A 16,150-nucleotide genomic window follows, 5' to 3' on the forward strand; every position below is an offset into this window, starting at 1 on the left:
TCACTCAGGCTTTCTTAGTTTTATAAGCGTGACGATTTCCTAAATCGTCGGAGTTACGCTCCGAGAGTATACACGTAGGCACTCTCCTCAACTGTTACATTGCATTCATTCATTACATAGCAATTAACATTTCATTATTTCGCTTATATTCTATTATTGTACGCGAGTGGTTAATATAGAGTAAAATAAAGTACAGTTAGGTTATATATGAAAGATTTTGTAAAGTATTTTGAAACTTAATATAAATAATAAAAAAAATTAAATTACTATACACTAAACAAAGTACTGACCTCGGTTTTTTGTGTTAATGAGATTTTAATAAATTCCCTTAAAATAAATTGAAAATGAAAGTGATTGGCAAACGTTCGATGGAGGTCGTATCGTGTTAAGCCATCCCTGTATCGAAGGGGCCGAAGGAAATTCAAATTGGATTGAAGGAAGTTTAGATTGCTTTCAATTTTCTTCCCACCTTGTTTAATTTAGCCGAGTGTGTGCTTGGAAAAATCTCATGATTTTACACTGTTTTCATGATTACAAATCAGTTTAGAATGTAATACAACGTTCATTTAGGTGTACTATTTATAATTTTATTTATTTATTTCCTATTTTTACGGTAACTTAATACTAATACAATAGAAAACTTATTAATATAAATACCAAACTAGTTACATAATATAAACAAAACAAGAAACATTGAACCTAAACTTTTTTATAATTATAAATAATGCAATTCATATGCAAGTTTTAAAGCGGCAAAAGTTTTTTTAAGTATACTATGTTAAACAAAAAATGTTAAGGAATCTGCAACATTTTCAAAATTGTCGTTAAAAAATTATGACTGCTAAGTAATAATTTGTTGACTTAATTTTCTACAATACTAGTGAATAGCTAAAACTAAAGTAATGTTCATTAACAGTCATAGTGTTCTTTAATGTTTTGACACTATGTTCGTGTGTCCGAGATACCGCACTTGCACTTTACTCACTACACTAGATTTATTAACTCAAAAGGTTAAGTTCTCTTTACGCGTCTTTTTCTTGTTGTATGAAGAAGTTGGAAAGCCTATAGATATATCGTTCACAAAGAAAGTATTATAGAACTTTAAAAAATAGCTGGAGGTATCAAAATCGAGTAATAGCTATTACTGTAATAGAAAAAATCTGTCTCTGAATATATATTTCCATAAACAACAGTGTTTACTATCACGAAATAGCTTACGTAACTCACGGTTCGGCCCAAAAATGGTCCAATTAAACCCGTTCACGCAAACACGGTCAATGGAGGTCAAGAAAATTGCGTGCCAGCGTATCTTCAGGGTGAGTTCACTGAAGCACCGGTACGGATCGTTTTATGACGTCCGAACGTTAACGTTTGCATAGTGACACCCTTAGGATGTGTTTAGTACGAAGAGCGAACGCGATTTGGACCAGCTTTGTGATACTAGAACGAATTTATTGTGCCTTTAGCAGTTGTGCTGGCTTTCAGCTTTGAATTACTATATCTAATTAGGGAGTAGATATTATTTGAAGTTTTACTTCATACGTAAATTTGTACGATGCGCGCGCAAACCGTCACAAAAAACCAACACCCGCACACCATCACAAAAAACCGACACTCTAAGTTAGCATAGGCAACATTTTAAAATGAAAATTGTCAATTTCTTTAATTATGTAGAAATATTATTTTTGTGATATTTAAATAAACTTTATTTAAGTATCTAGATAATGCGTTATAATAAAACTTTAAATGTATTAAATACCTTTTTTTTATTGTCGTTTTTTTCTACAAACGTAGAATAAGGCGAAAGATAAAATTTTGAAAAGATTTTTATCTTGTTACGCCAAAGAAATACAACTTCTAACGCGAGTACATAAGTATACACACATGCTTTATTTATTTATAAGTTCTTAAGTTGTAAGTTGTAAGATTGTTATAAAATATATCAAGATTCACATAGCCAACAACAATCCAAACAGATTCTTTTTCAATTCCCATCTTATTTAAAGCCTTTATTCATCCACATCTTATTGACATACATTTAACAAAAATAGATATAAATGACAATTTCACTACTCTAATGCGGCCCCTGTCCGGTAGAAGGCCTCCTCCAACTTTTTCCAGTCCATTTTTTTGCCCTTGTTTCTGGGACAAGTCCATTTGGTTACTGCTTAAGACTGTATAATAGTAGTAGTAGTATTCCTTATAGCTTTAGTCGACTAATAAGCTAGAGTGAAGTCTCATGAACGAAGGAATAACTGTGTTGGGTTACTTTTCAAACCAGCGAAATCAAAAATAAATCAGTGGCGTTACAACCTTTTTAGGTCTGGGCCTCAGATTTCTGAATCTGTTTCATGATCAATTATAAATCAGCATGTAGGTGATCTTATGTGCCTGACACACATCATTGACTTTTTGGGTCTTAGACATGTCGGTTTCCTCACGATGTTTTCCTTCGTACGAGAGAATGTTAAATGCGCATTGCGCACTTAGAAAGAAAGTCCATTGGTGTATAGCCGTATCGAACCTACGACCTCAGGGATGAGAGTCGCACGCTGAATCAATTAGGCCAACACTGCCAAAACCGGCGGAGTGGTAAGTCAAAATACAATTAAAGTGTTTCGCGAGCGTTTACCCCCTACAATGCGTTCCGCTATCGCTGTCGCTTGAACAGAGTTTTGGGCTGCGACCCTTCGAGCAATGTGTTACAGCCGCCGTAAGGCCGTTAATCCGGCGACTCCGGATATTTGTGCGGAAATAGATAGTAATTTAGAAAATTTTCTTTGGTCTTCACTGTTCATGATTTTCTTTGAGAAAATTACTTTACAAGTATGATTTTTTCATATTGGAACACGATTTCTGTGATCTGATATTAGTTAAGTTACATATATATTTTAGTTAATTATTAGAAGCGTAAACCAAATGTTAACAATCATAACATACTAGAAGCCAATATAAGCCCTTTAGTTTTTTCCACACTTCTAAATTGTCATATAACTTTCTCGTTTCCGATAATGTCCAATATGTCACCCACTACCCTAATTTTAAGCTACGTAACTAAAGCCAGTTGACACCCAGCTTCAAACAAACAAACAGTTTTTAACATATTAAATATGAAAATCCCTACAGCAACCGCCACCTATGTACCAGTATGGTTTTATAACTTTAACAACTAAAAATGATTATTATTACAATGTACTTATTACTACGCTGATCAAAAAACTAATATACTAATTGAGAAATTATTCGAAACTAAACAAGGGTACTCTCACATTTATGATTACAATTAAAACAAATTTTTACTGATATTAAATTACGGCTTTAACTATTAAATATAAAAAAATAAGTATAAGTAAGCGACATGTATGTTTTTAATGAGAATTAACCTCTTTACCTATGGACAGTCGATATTTATATGGGATTGTGACGTTATAATGATTATAATTTTAAGCCTTTAGTATATAAGTGTTAAATCTGTTCGACGTCCTGATGGACAGAAAAACGGTGTCCAGTTTGTATTTCTACAACACTGTTGTATACTTCTTTTTGTTCTTTTAGATTATGTATACAATAAATAAAATAAACCTAAACTACTTGGAAGATTACATTAACCCTTGATACATCTAATTAATTCAAAATTAAACAAAACTTAAGACACCGATTTTCATGGATAAGTTCGTTGTGAATAATAGAAATAATTTAATTTGATTGGAGAGCAATCTGAGTTATCGGCTTATACAATATTCGCTGATAAATTGTTCAAACTGTCGAAACTCAATTAAAATCTAAAACATTCTTAGACCGATTAATTTTCCTTTATAAACAAGTACAGATTCCATCTTCACATTGAGAAATGTCGAATTTGAATAAATATTACTGAAATGTCCCATTCAGAATTTCAGTAAGAAAGATTGGTGCCAAGCGTCAATCAAGGAGTGAAACTAACAAAAGTTCGTATAGATTCTATGGAAACTTTATTATAATAATCCAGGAGAAATAAAACCTCCTTGGTTTCATATTACATAAGTTTCATCATTGTTTCTTTTTTGTCAAGTTGCTGATCTTTTAAGCCATAGCTTGTAGATTTTGTTGAATCAGATGAGGAAGGATGGTGTACTGTTCTTCCAACTTAAAGGAAGGACTAACCACTGATTGGATGGCCCCTGTGGCTGTTTTTTTTTAATGGAATCTCACTGTTGACTTTAAGGGCCTTTACACCTCAGCTCGGGCTATTTTTGCGAAATGGGCATTTTCCCACAACTAGCGGAAGGGCGTCTCCTGCGAAACTCGGACCTCGACTTGGGCCGTCGCTGGGTGGTCAATCGCCTGAAGGGCAGGACGGAAGCTCACTGGAGTACGTGCAGTGCGAAGTAACCCCGTGGTTGAGGTCCAGAAGTTTCATATAATAGCGGCCGGAATATCTTCGTTAGCGCATTTCAGGGTATGACGTCATCGCACCAATGACGTCATGCGTGACCAAAGCGCAAATTGTAGGTGTCGCTACAAGTAAGTGTTAACAGAAAAATCTATTGGCAACAATGTTATAAGTTGTGCGCTTAGTAATTGAAACCTATGTTTTGTTTTAAATATACGTAAAGTACTACTAAACTTGTAAGATTAACCTTAACAAATATATTTTAATGACAGATTTCTCAAAGCATTTGAAACGCTTTCATACTGATTTTAGCGATAATTTTATTTACAATTATAGATCAATATAAAGACGTAGAATCAGCCAATTACACCCTATTTCAAAAGATCGTGCCTAGAAATAGCGACAAGGCTAATAATAGTTTGTTTGCGTAAAAAAATTTAATAAGTTTATTTTTTTTATAGTACAGGCAAACGGGCAGGAGGCTTATTTTATGTTAAATGATACCGACGCCCATGGACACTTAATACCAGAGGGCTCGCGAGTGCGTAGCCAGCCTTTCAAGAATTGGTACGCTCTTTGAAGGACGAATAACGACGGATGTCGAGGTGGTCCGGGTGGAATTTTGTATTTTTTGTTTTTGTGATAATTATGACATTTAAATCTATACCTATTATAACTTGTTTAATTTTGTATATAAATTCTCTGGTATGTACCACACATTCGCATGACTACCTCCATTGGGTCCGTAATGTAGAGGACGTCACCACAATGATACAAAGATTGCTGGAGCACTCGAACGTAGGCTCCACCAATACGTGAATGTTGAGGCTATTCAACTTATTGAGACCACGGGCCTAGTGAAAAGATTTAAAAGGTGAAAACAGTGGTAAGTGCTTAAATAGGACACAAGAACAGAGTGCGTTTCCTTTAATAAAGACTGTAAGTAGTGTTATTGGACACTTTCTTATGTTAAAAATCCTTTTTAGTAAATTAGGTTAGTTTTAAATTAAACCTACATTATGCCAGCTCACAAAACATATTGCTTCTAATAAAGTATGGCTCACATAATAATAACATAAAACAACTCACACTACTTGCGCTATATTCCTAGAAATCTACAATTTCTCGCGCTAAACTTACATCCATTTTCTCTCTAATACTAGTTAATCTACGACAAATACTATCTGTCGAATAAATCTCTAGTTTATCGAGTGCAAGTTAGAGACTGGTCAAAGTTTGGACAAATTGCAGTTGAGAGCGATTACGGAAGGTTATTGTGTATTTTGCACCTCTGGCCGCACAGCACATATACAATTCTAAATAGAGATTTTCCTTTTGAAGCCCGTCTAAGCTTTTCGTTTGCACTTTGAATGATATTTGCTATTTGTGTGAGTATATGTTTATTTATTTGCCTTAGAGTACTAAATAATAACTAAGAAATATTCATTAAACAACTGAGGAAACCAGCTTGCGTTAGACCATAAATCGACGGCGTATGTTAGTGTTTTAAGACATCATTGCCGAAAATCCAGGTTTGTTGCTACTGATTTTTGAAGGATTTTCTTACTTATTCGTTTATACATGACATAATCGTAACGTTTTAAAAAAACCAGTATCACTAAAACCTTTTTTAAGATCTTCCTTAGATTTCTGCATCTGTTTCATGATCATTTGTCAATCAAATAGGCAAGTTGGTGATCAGCCTTCTGTGCCTGACACACGCCGTCAACTTTTTGGCTCTAAGGAAAGCCGATTTCCTCACGATGTGTTCTTTCACCCTTTGAGCGAATGTTAAATGCGCACATAGACAGAAAGTTGGTGCATAGCAGGGTTTGAACCTGCGATCTCAGGGATAAGAGCCGCTCGCTGAAGCCACTAGGCCAACACTGCGTATTTAAGTGATTGTAATTATTTAATTAAATATTATTCTGTACTTACCGTTCTTATCTCACTTTCAGCTCCATTTGGATGGTAGATGGTTTGACGGAGGTTTGGCGCCAGAAGTTGCCTGTAAAAAATATTTTAATTGTATTAATGATATTTTAAACCACAAATAGCTATTGTAGATATGTATGTAATTGGGACCCAATAATGTTATTGGGACTCGTTTAATGCTCGTTGTACAAACAAAAATATTGAATCGCTAGAAACTTGTCAAAACCGAATGGAAAGAAGTATACTTAACATAAAACTAAAAGACAAAGTTCGATTAACAACAATAAGGAAACAAACTAAAATTATAGACATAAAATACCGAATCAAACAACCAAAATGGAAATGTGCTGGGCATTTGATAAGAAGTAATACGGAAAAATGGACCAAAGAAGTTATGGAATGGTGCCCTAAGCATAAAACGAGAAGTAAAGGTAGACAACATCGTAGATGAGAAGAAGATATTAAAAAGGCGAGGAAAGCAAGAGATAGATCTTTGTGGAGAAGACTTGGGGAGGCCTATGCTGAAAAGCAAGCCGATCAAGAAACCGGTGTCTAATAGGAAATAATAAGATAATATTTACATTTACTTTAACTAAATTTTGTTAATAACTAAGTAGAAAGATAAAATGTAACTTAACAAGATTGTCAATAAAGGCTATATTTATTCATTTAATGCTCGTTGTATGCTTTAAATTACGATTGTCTTTTATTTTATTGATTCTCATTTGTTAGGAGCGTTAATTAACAAGATATAAAATTTATAATTCTGAAAATGAAACAGACACAAAAATGGCTGCTCGAGATAGCCATGCCCCATATGGTGATACAGAACAGTTTAAAGTTCGTAGTAGTTAAAGATAGCTTTAAAATTCTTTACGTTTCCATGGCAATTATAGGTTCAGAAAACACCAAATTTCCAAGAACCACTTATGGTAAGCACATTATTTTAACCAAAAAGGCACTCCTCAAAGCCGGTATACTATATTTTATTGTATCTTCGAGCCCTTCGGTGCAGGCATAAATTTCCATGAGGAAATTAGCATACCCATCGTAAGGGTCCTCGATAATCTCTGTGGGATTTCGTCGTAAACATATTCCGTCAATAATTTTTCTTGGTAAACGTTATACGAAAGTGATAATACTTGGGTAAATGTAAAATTATTAAACAATTTACTTATACAGAAGGTTTGCGGTTGATATGGTATGCCGTAGTCTATGCTTCTAGGAAGGAACGTTGCAATGACTTATACATCGTAGATTGCCGTTTATCACAACCCACACACGTCAAGATTCTCAATGTTCTCAAATAAATTTACAAATTGTTCTATCATCTGTAATACAGCTTATTTCATGGCGTTTTCATAAGCATACCATCCGTATCACCTCGACGTCCGTCGTTCCACAACTGAGCGTTTTTCAAGGCAGTTTTTGCTGCGCACCACCACTATGTGGAACCAGCTGCCCACTGAAGTATTTCCGAACCAATTCGACTTAGGGTCCTTCCAAAAAAGAGTGTGCCAATTCTTAAACGACAACGCACTTGTAAGCCTTCTAGCAATGTAAATGTCCGCCCATGCGGTATCACTTAACATCAGATGAACCTCTGGCCCGTTTGCCTACTATTACATAAAAAAACTAACTAAAATATATGATTCTCGCGGCACCATCTCACACGCAGAAATCATATGTCCCAATTTATCATCAAATACCACCATATCAGGTGTCTATTAAACTTTTTGTTTTATCTGGGAATATTTGTTTGGGAATAAATTAACAATAATTATTGTTATAAACAAGTTGTAATTTCAAGAACCCAAATAAGGACATTATCATATAATCTTCACGCGTGACACGTTTTCAAATTAGCTTTACAGTTTGGATAATACTTGTTGTTTCAGTACATGTATAATTAAGGCATTAAGATCTCAACTTGTAAAGACGTCGAATGGCCTATTATTTTGAATAAAGACGCATTTTTGCACTGGATTTATCCAATTAGTGCGATGATTAAGACTACATATGATTTATACCTAGGTAGGTAACTGTGTATTTATAGTAGAATATTGTCGAATTAAATTTATTTCGTTTGAGGTTACATATAAATTTGTTTTTAAATAAAATTGTATAAAAATATCCGAAATACAGATAGATATATAATAATAAATACAAAAATATCTAATATATTTAGCCTAGTGGCGTGCGTCTCTATCCCTGAGATCGCAGGTTCGATCCCCGACTGTGCACAAGACTTTCTTTCTACGTGCGCATTTAACATTCGCTTGAAAGAAGAAGGAAAACATCGTGAGGAAACTGGCTTGCCCTAGACCCAAAAGTCGATGGCGTGTGTCAGGCACACGAGGCTGATCACCTACTTGCCTATTCGATTGACAAATGATAATGGGACAGATAAAGAAATCTGAGTCCTAGACCTAAAAAGATTGTAGCGCCACTGATTTATTTAATTTTTAACTAATATATTATTTTTATTTCAATACTTTCTTATTTACAAACTAAATTTTTTAAACATTTAGAATAAGTACGATTTAAATTTACATGAAAAACTTCTACCAAACAGTTAAATCTAAAAAAAAACACAGGAATATAAAAAACTACTATCTTTATTTCAATAAGATATGAAACTCCAAACCACTAGTCGTTATTTATCTTACTTCCATAGTATTTTGTAGCCTAGCGTGAGTACCCTGAAGCCATGTGTATAATTATTATTTATTTATTGACACTTCGTTGCATATACATTAATATAGTACAATTGACATAATTAAATAAAAAGGAGAGCAACTGGCGGCCTTATCGCTTTCGAGCGATCTCTTCCAGGCAACCACTGTGAGAAAAAAAAAAGTATTAAATTACATAAGAAAGGCAAGAAGTGCAAAAATACATGTATTACATTTAATTGTTTAGAAAAGGAAACTTATCAGGAACAAAAAACAAACTAAACTAATAAAGAATACATGAAAAAATAATAATAATAATAAAACGTAATTAGTTGCTCATGAAACCAACATGACTTAATGTATGGCGTAGTGTCAGCAAAGTCACTAGTAATCTTAAACACTTGCAGAAATACAATCTCTTAGGACATTTGCTATTTGTTACATAATAAAAAAAATACTTACTGAAATTGAATAGCGTTTTAATTCAACATAATTTTTCGTGTCAATTATTCAAAATTCAAACGTACAATAAAACTAGTTAATTGGGAGAACTTTTCTCATGAATTTTATTACGTTTCAAATTATTTTCTTAGGAATTAGGTCACGGTTTACTAGAATGTTGACTTTTTACTTACAATTTTAGCCAACTTTAAGTATTTGCAATTTTATTTTTAATTTTAAATAACGTTATTATTTTTAGGTATTATTATTAGTAAACTGAATTGACCGCAAATAACTCCTCTTTGGTAAGGAATTCCAAATTCAATTTTTTACAGCTATTATTTTACTCGTGCATTTTTTTTTAAGTATATATAGTAAATTTATCAATAAAGCTTTTTATAAATTTGACAAATATTTAAATGATCCTAATCCTTGGTATTGATTTGCTCCAGTTCAAACAATTTGTATTACTCAAAACTTAGCGAATAAAACGAGTGGCGGAAAGTTTCTTGCCAGTTCTTCATCCCCGCTATACGCCCTTGACTTGCGAACTGGTAGTAAATGTAAATTTAGAATTAATTTTTACCTATATGAATAAAGTTATTTTGAGTTTGAGTTTGTAATAGGTATTTTTATATAGTAGACGAACTAGCTAATAAAACATTACTCTTCCACACTTGAATGATTCAAAAATACAAATATACAGAAAAGGTGTTAAACTAACAAGGCGACCGTTTAATTCCGGATCCGTGGCTCGTATTTGCTCTGAATCCAGTCGTCTGGAAGAACTTAGGGACTGTTTGAAGAGCGGTCACGCGAACACGTCACCAGAGTACTTTGATCTGTAATCTTATTTGTAAGATGTTTTTGTTTGAGAACCTTGGAGATCAAATAGAGAGCTTGTAAGTTGAGGTTAAGCATTCATGTTATTGCGGAGGCAATGATGAATCCTTTAGGGCGTTGTAAGTAATTCAGACAACACTTATAATAACCATACGTATAAATTCCACGCTCACCTCGTCTGGCGTTCCACGACAGAGAAATTTTAAGACACTTCTTGACACGCCCATTCACATTAAAACCAACTGCCAATCAGAAATTTCCAAATACAACTTAGGAGCCTACAAGAGTAGAACGAGGCATGGTCAGCAATGCGGCAAGCCTGCTGATTTTGCAGTGTCCATGGGTGGTAATAAGCATTTAAATCCAAGTGATACTTCCTGTCCCATAAAAATATATAGTTACATTACAAACTATACGTAAAAACATCAGGTTGTTCTACACCTTTACGTTGTGATTCATTTACGGATGTTGCTTATGATATTTAGATCTCATTTCTTTATTTATCAACCTGTCGAGAGATAGGAGGTTGAAATGGAGACAAATTATTACAGAATGGCAACCACGAGATGGAGAAAGGAAAAGAGGAAGACAGAGAAAGAGAATAGGAGGCAGTACTTGAACAAGAAGAGCTAATATTAGAAAAGCAGCTGGAAGAAGCCTATGTGTCACAGGACACGCTGATCACCAAAACCGGAACATCTGATGTATTAGATTAAGTTAGGTCATGTAACTAAAACAAATGTTTATATAATATATTAAACGAGGTGTCAGAAATAAGGGTAATTAATAATAATATTTATTAATAAAACCTTGCCATTCTCGGCACACTGATTGCTACAAGAAAAATAAAATACAATATTTAATGCCACAAATACTTATAGGCAAACATAACAAACACGAAAATAATAAAGAAAAATTAAAACTAAGGGAAAATGTATTTTAAAGTGTGAGGGGAGCAACTATGGATATCCAGATCTTGAAATTTTGTTTTCTTAAATTCAAAGCATTACCAAAATTGCACAATTTATCTTGACTTGTTATAGAACGGCCGTTGCATCATCACATCAGCCTTTATCTCCGGATATCCAATTGGATGGTAAATTTACCAATAGGTTGCACTATATCTTATGTCAAAGCCATATTGTTATTGCGAGGGCAGATTGTCACCGGGTGTAAGCCACCCAAGCGTGAAAGCCGGCAAGCTGGCCCAATATTCGACACCTAACTATGTGGTACATAAACAAATGTTGGCACAGATATGACGTCATGGATTAATGTTAAACATACTGTTCAATTATTCCTTATAAAGCTTTTGTGTGAATTTTGAATGCAACATTTTTATCAGAAATAAACATCCTTATTAAAAAAATTTAAAAATAAAGTTTAGTTCTACAACTTTGGAGCACCAAATTATGAACTAAACTTACTTAGCTTATTCTTAAGTTGATGGTCTTTGCTGCCTAATGGCCTATTTGCCCTATTGGGTTTAGGGTAGTTTTTTAAACACATATGTCTTATGCCGGGAATCGATTCGAGACAAACGCAATATGTATTTTTTTGGGACAGGAGTTGCCTCCTGTTCAAGCAGATTATCAAAACAGGTTTTGAATAATGTACTAACCGCCGCCCATGGGCGCATGCAACGCCGGGGTCTTACGACTTGTGCCCCGAAGTCATATTAGTTAACAACTACGCCACTGAGGTGTGAAGTTGGCTTCCCTGTTAACCAAGTAATGGATGGGCAAGAAGATCGATCAGTTACAACTTATTTCACTGTTTAAGAAAGAATATCTGGGTGACATTTTTAAATAAATAAATAAAATACACCCCCGAAATGACAAAATATGTCAAAAGTACTAAGAATATAATAAAACGATATTTTATTTAAATATTAATAAGATTATTCCGACATTATGCAAGCTTAAATTGTGGTGAATTTGCGATAATTGAACGCGTTCTATCTCGGTGGTGAATTTATTAATTGACGGAAATAATATACATATATATTACGTATAAATTGATAATATATTTCTATTAAATAAACAAGCTTAACAGAGATATAGTAAACAAATTTCAGTGCAGTATTCCCACGGGGGCGATCACGAAAAGCTCTGGCGAGCGTCTTGTAAAATAATCTGCCAGATAAGGAAATTGGATCCCTTACCCATGATTGAATTTTTGTTTTAAAACTATTTAGAAAATGCAAATAATGCTATATACTCTGATCAATTTATTTGATGGTAAAATATTTCAGTAATATTTTAAAACATCCTATACTGGAAATATTTGTTCATGGCAACAGGGGGCAAACGGACAGGAGGCTCACTTAATGCCACAGGGCGTGCTGTGTATTACCGTACTTTTAATAATTGGTACGTTCTTATCTTGTAGGAACCTAAGGCATATTGGTTCGATAATACCTGGACGGGCAGTTGGTGCAACAAAGCGGTGGTGCGTGGCAAAATATGCCTTAAAAACGATCAGTTGAGGAACGACAGACGTCCAGGTGATTTGAGTGTAATTTCATATTCTACCTCGACGTGCGATGATGAAACTCAGCTGCAGGTCCGAACAACTCCTCTTAACACTCTCCATGACAAAGACAGTTGAAGATGAGAGAGACCCAAGATCTCTGCGCAACGCCATGGGATCATGCCGCTCACAAAGTGACTGGATATCGTTGACGATTGGAGCTTGTACTGGAGAGCTCGGGCCTTAAGGTGAAAACAGTACACTATGGGGGGGCCGAATTTTCGCTTTAAAAAGTTGCATACGGTGGCCCGGAATGAAAGTACCATCTCGCCTTGCTGAGCACACCAAGCTTCTTAGAGGCTTTAATTTAATTAAGCCTTTCTTTCCATGACCGCGAACTTGTAATAATAATGCAAATGGTAATTGTTACAATTGAGCCTCAAACTGGCCAAAAACTAAAGAAATAAAATAACTATTTCACGTACAATCTATATTTTTTTTATTTATTATCACGCCTTTTCCTTAAGGGGTAATCAGAGACCACAATTTCAACTACGGTCCTGACATACCTCTCTCGCTTCATCCACATTCATGACATTCAGCATGCATGCTCGTCGGTTATGGGTACTTTAAATATATACTATATTTACCACATTATTCGAAATAACTAAATCTGCGAGAAACAAATACGAACAAGTACTTCAGTGGAAGATTATCCAAAACCCACCTCTAGCCTACAAGAACAACCAACAACAAATATATCAAAATTAATTGCAAAATGTAACAAAAAATTTACTGTTATTAAACTATTATAAGACCGGTAAACTACCTATGTATAAATATTTTTGTCATGATCAAGAATAACAGTATCAAAAGGCACTAATCCGTATTCTGATACGCCTGAGATTGTAATTAAAATCTACTGAAGACGTTTTAAATTCTATACTGCTTACATTTCAAATCCTTTGAGTTTTTCAACAAAGCCAGCTTTCATGGAGGTGCTTTACTCTCGAAGCAAGAGCTTGAAAACCGGTTTATAGTTAATTAGTAGGATCTTTTCGGTTTAAAATGTTCATACAATTATTATTTCAATAAAAAAAATTTGAATAGAAGCAGAATCAGCACTGTTACGCCAAACTTTGCTTTCTCTTAAATGTAACTTTCTTCTTTTTCCTGAGGTGCCTCTCCCACTGAAAGTCGGCAGTCAATCTCCAAAACCTCACCTTTTGGTTATTGACAATCTAAACAGTTGTTCACAGATTTGAACCCTGAACACTCTTTTGTTCTACAGCCAAGATATTTTGTGCCTACCTGGTTAGCGTTTACCCGCAATTGTGCCCATCCTTATAGTCTGCAAGTCGATTCTGGTGGTTATAGCGGTTGTGGCCAAGATATGGGACTTTTCTCTGCTTGATGGTACACACAAGTTTCACTTTTTAAACAACCTTTATATTTTTGTCTATTGATCCGTAGCGTTCTACGATAAGTTCACATCTCAAAGGCCACGAACGTGATTTTTATGTAGGTTTTTGGTCCAAGCCTCACACCCTACATGTCGCCAAATATAACATTACCTAGTATTACATTTAAGAATTGGATTAAGATCATAGAAGCGGTTTGTCAGAATGAAAAAGAGGAGGCCCGCGCCTTTGCGAAGTGTATTTCTTTTTCCCATTTCCAGTTTTTATAATTATGTAACATATGTTGTGATACAAGCAAACAAAGCTGTTATAAAGCTTAGTTAAAAAGTGTAATTAAATTAACTAGTTCTTATTAATAAAATAAAATAATAATAAATCAGCGCCGCTACAAACATTTTTGGTCTGCGTCTCAGTTTTTATATCTATTTCATGATCATTTGTTAATCTATCTAGTAAAAATATAGGTGATCAGCCTCCTGTGCCTTAGTAAACGCCGTTGGGTCTAAGGCAAGCCGGTATCCTCACGATGTTCCCCTTCGCCGTGAGAGTGAATGTTAAATGCGCATATAGAAAGAAGTTCTAATTAATAGGAAGTTAAAAGCAATAGTTACACACTTCTCAAGAATAATCAAAAATATTGTATGTGAAATAACAGTACCATAAAAGTGTATATAAACTATAACCGCAACCGAACCAGTTCTGAAATCCGATCTAGTACTTCACCAAATCCTTCTAATGACTTTGAAACAAATTACTTCAACAAAAGAGGCAGTTAATTTCTTATTACTCAACGAAATTATTCCATTTTCTCCATCTTTGATATAATCTATTTAATTAAAAAATCTGTTTTAGTTTTTGCAACAGCGAATTCAAGTACTACTTATAGCCTTTTATACTTTTTATTAAAGCTGAGACTTTAAACAGTTAGTTATATATAAATACCATTTTCTCTATATTATATTATGCGAAAAACTGTCGTTGAAATGTAAAATATGTATGTTTTTTTTATTGTCTAAATTCACATCATTTTTATAATAAATAACTTTAATATTAAAATTTAATCAACACGTAAATTCAACAATATATACACGCCTGTTTCACGTTTGATGGTCCTGTTGGCAGATTGTGTCGGATTTACAATAAAACTTTGATGAAAAATGACTCAGTGGTCATTTTTAGCTATTCCATGGAGACATATCGCCGAGTCGTTTGCTGTGATAATTATTTGCTATTATTATTTTCTTTATTCCTAAATAATTATGTATTTACAGTGTATATTCGCGGATGCTTGGTGGACCCAAGCGACTTCAATACAAAGAGTCCCCTCGTGGGTTGTGTAATGCGATAGTGCGGGCTACTTAATTGTGAGGAAATTGCATGGATCTTGTTGGCGCTGCGCCTTCTTAGGTTCTCGTGTTATTTTCACACATATCTATAACATATATTCATAAATATCTAATTGCCATTATTTTAACGTATGTGACGTTTGAGAGCAAAAATAAAATAAACTGTAAAATAAATTCGATATTTATTTTTTGATAACCAAGTCGAGAACTTTTATCTTGAATAATATATTTTTGTTTTGTCTATACAAAACAACGATGCACTTTGAATAGAACAACAGTAATACCAGCAACACTATCAAAGTCCTAATACGATTCTAATGAGATCGACTAATGCAATCTTCCAGGTGGCAGCTAAATTTCACAGCAATTGAATCTATAAATAACGTTGCTTTCGCCATGATTAGATTTCGGCACAAATTTAATCCCGTAATGTTGGTGGATTCAATCGGTTGCGATGACGCGGCAAGAGTGGATCTATTATGCTCCATGATATCGGCTTACGCGATTTTGAAAGTGATACCAAGACCTGGGGCAAGAAATAATATATAGCTATATTCATGTTCCTTTTCACTGAAAATCCGTGGTCCACACTAGCCAGAGTGTTTACAGCGAGCGTACTGTGTGAGGCCAAATTAACACTTCGTA

At 34.2% G+C, this 16,150-nt stretch overlaps 1 protein-coding gene across 8 annotated transcripts in view; it reads right to left on the bottom strand.

Annotated features, from left to right (window-relative positions):
* The window catches only part of LOC125049980 (disintegrin and metalloproteinase domain-containing protein 11), a 258,309-nt gene that overhangs the window by 78,485 nt on the left and 163,674 nt on the right, over nt 1–16,150 (bottom strand). For all 8 annotated transcript variants that reach the window (XM_047649555.1, XM_047649554.1, XM_047649558.1 and 5 more), the window contains exon 6: nt 6,311–6,380. In XM_047649555.1, coding sequence (XP_047505511.1) covers nt 6,311–6,380 — 70 coding nt within the window. The remainder of the gene's footprint in view (nt 1–6,310; nt 6,381–16,150) is intronic.

The sequence above is a fragment of the Pieris napi genome, chromosome 5, assembly GCF_905475465.1.
Source record: "Pieris napi chromosome 5, ilPieNapi1.2, whole genome shotgun sequence".
NCBI classification, from domain to species: Eukaryota; Metazoa; Arthropoda; class Insecta; order Lepidoptera; family Pieridae; genus Pieris; species Pieris napi.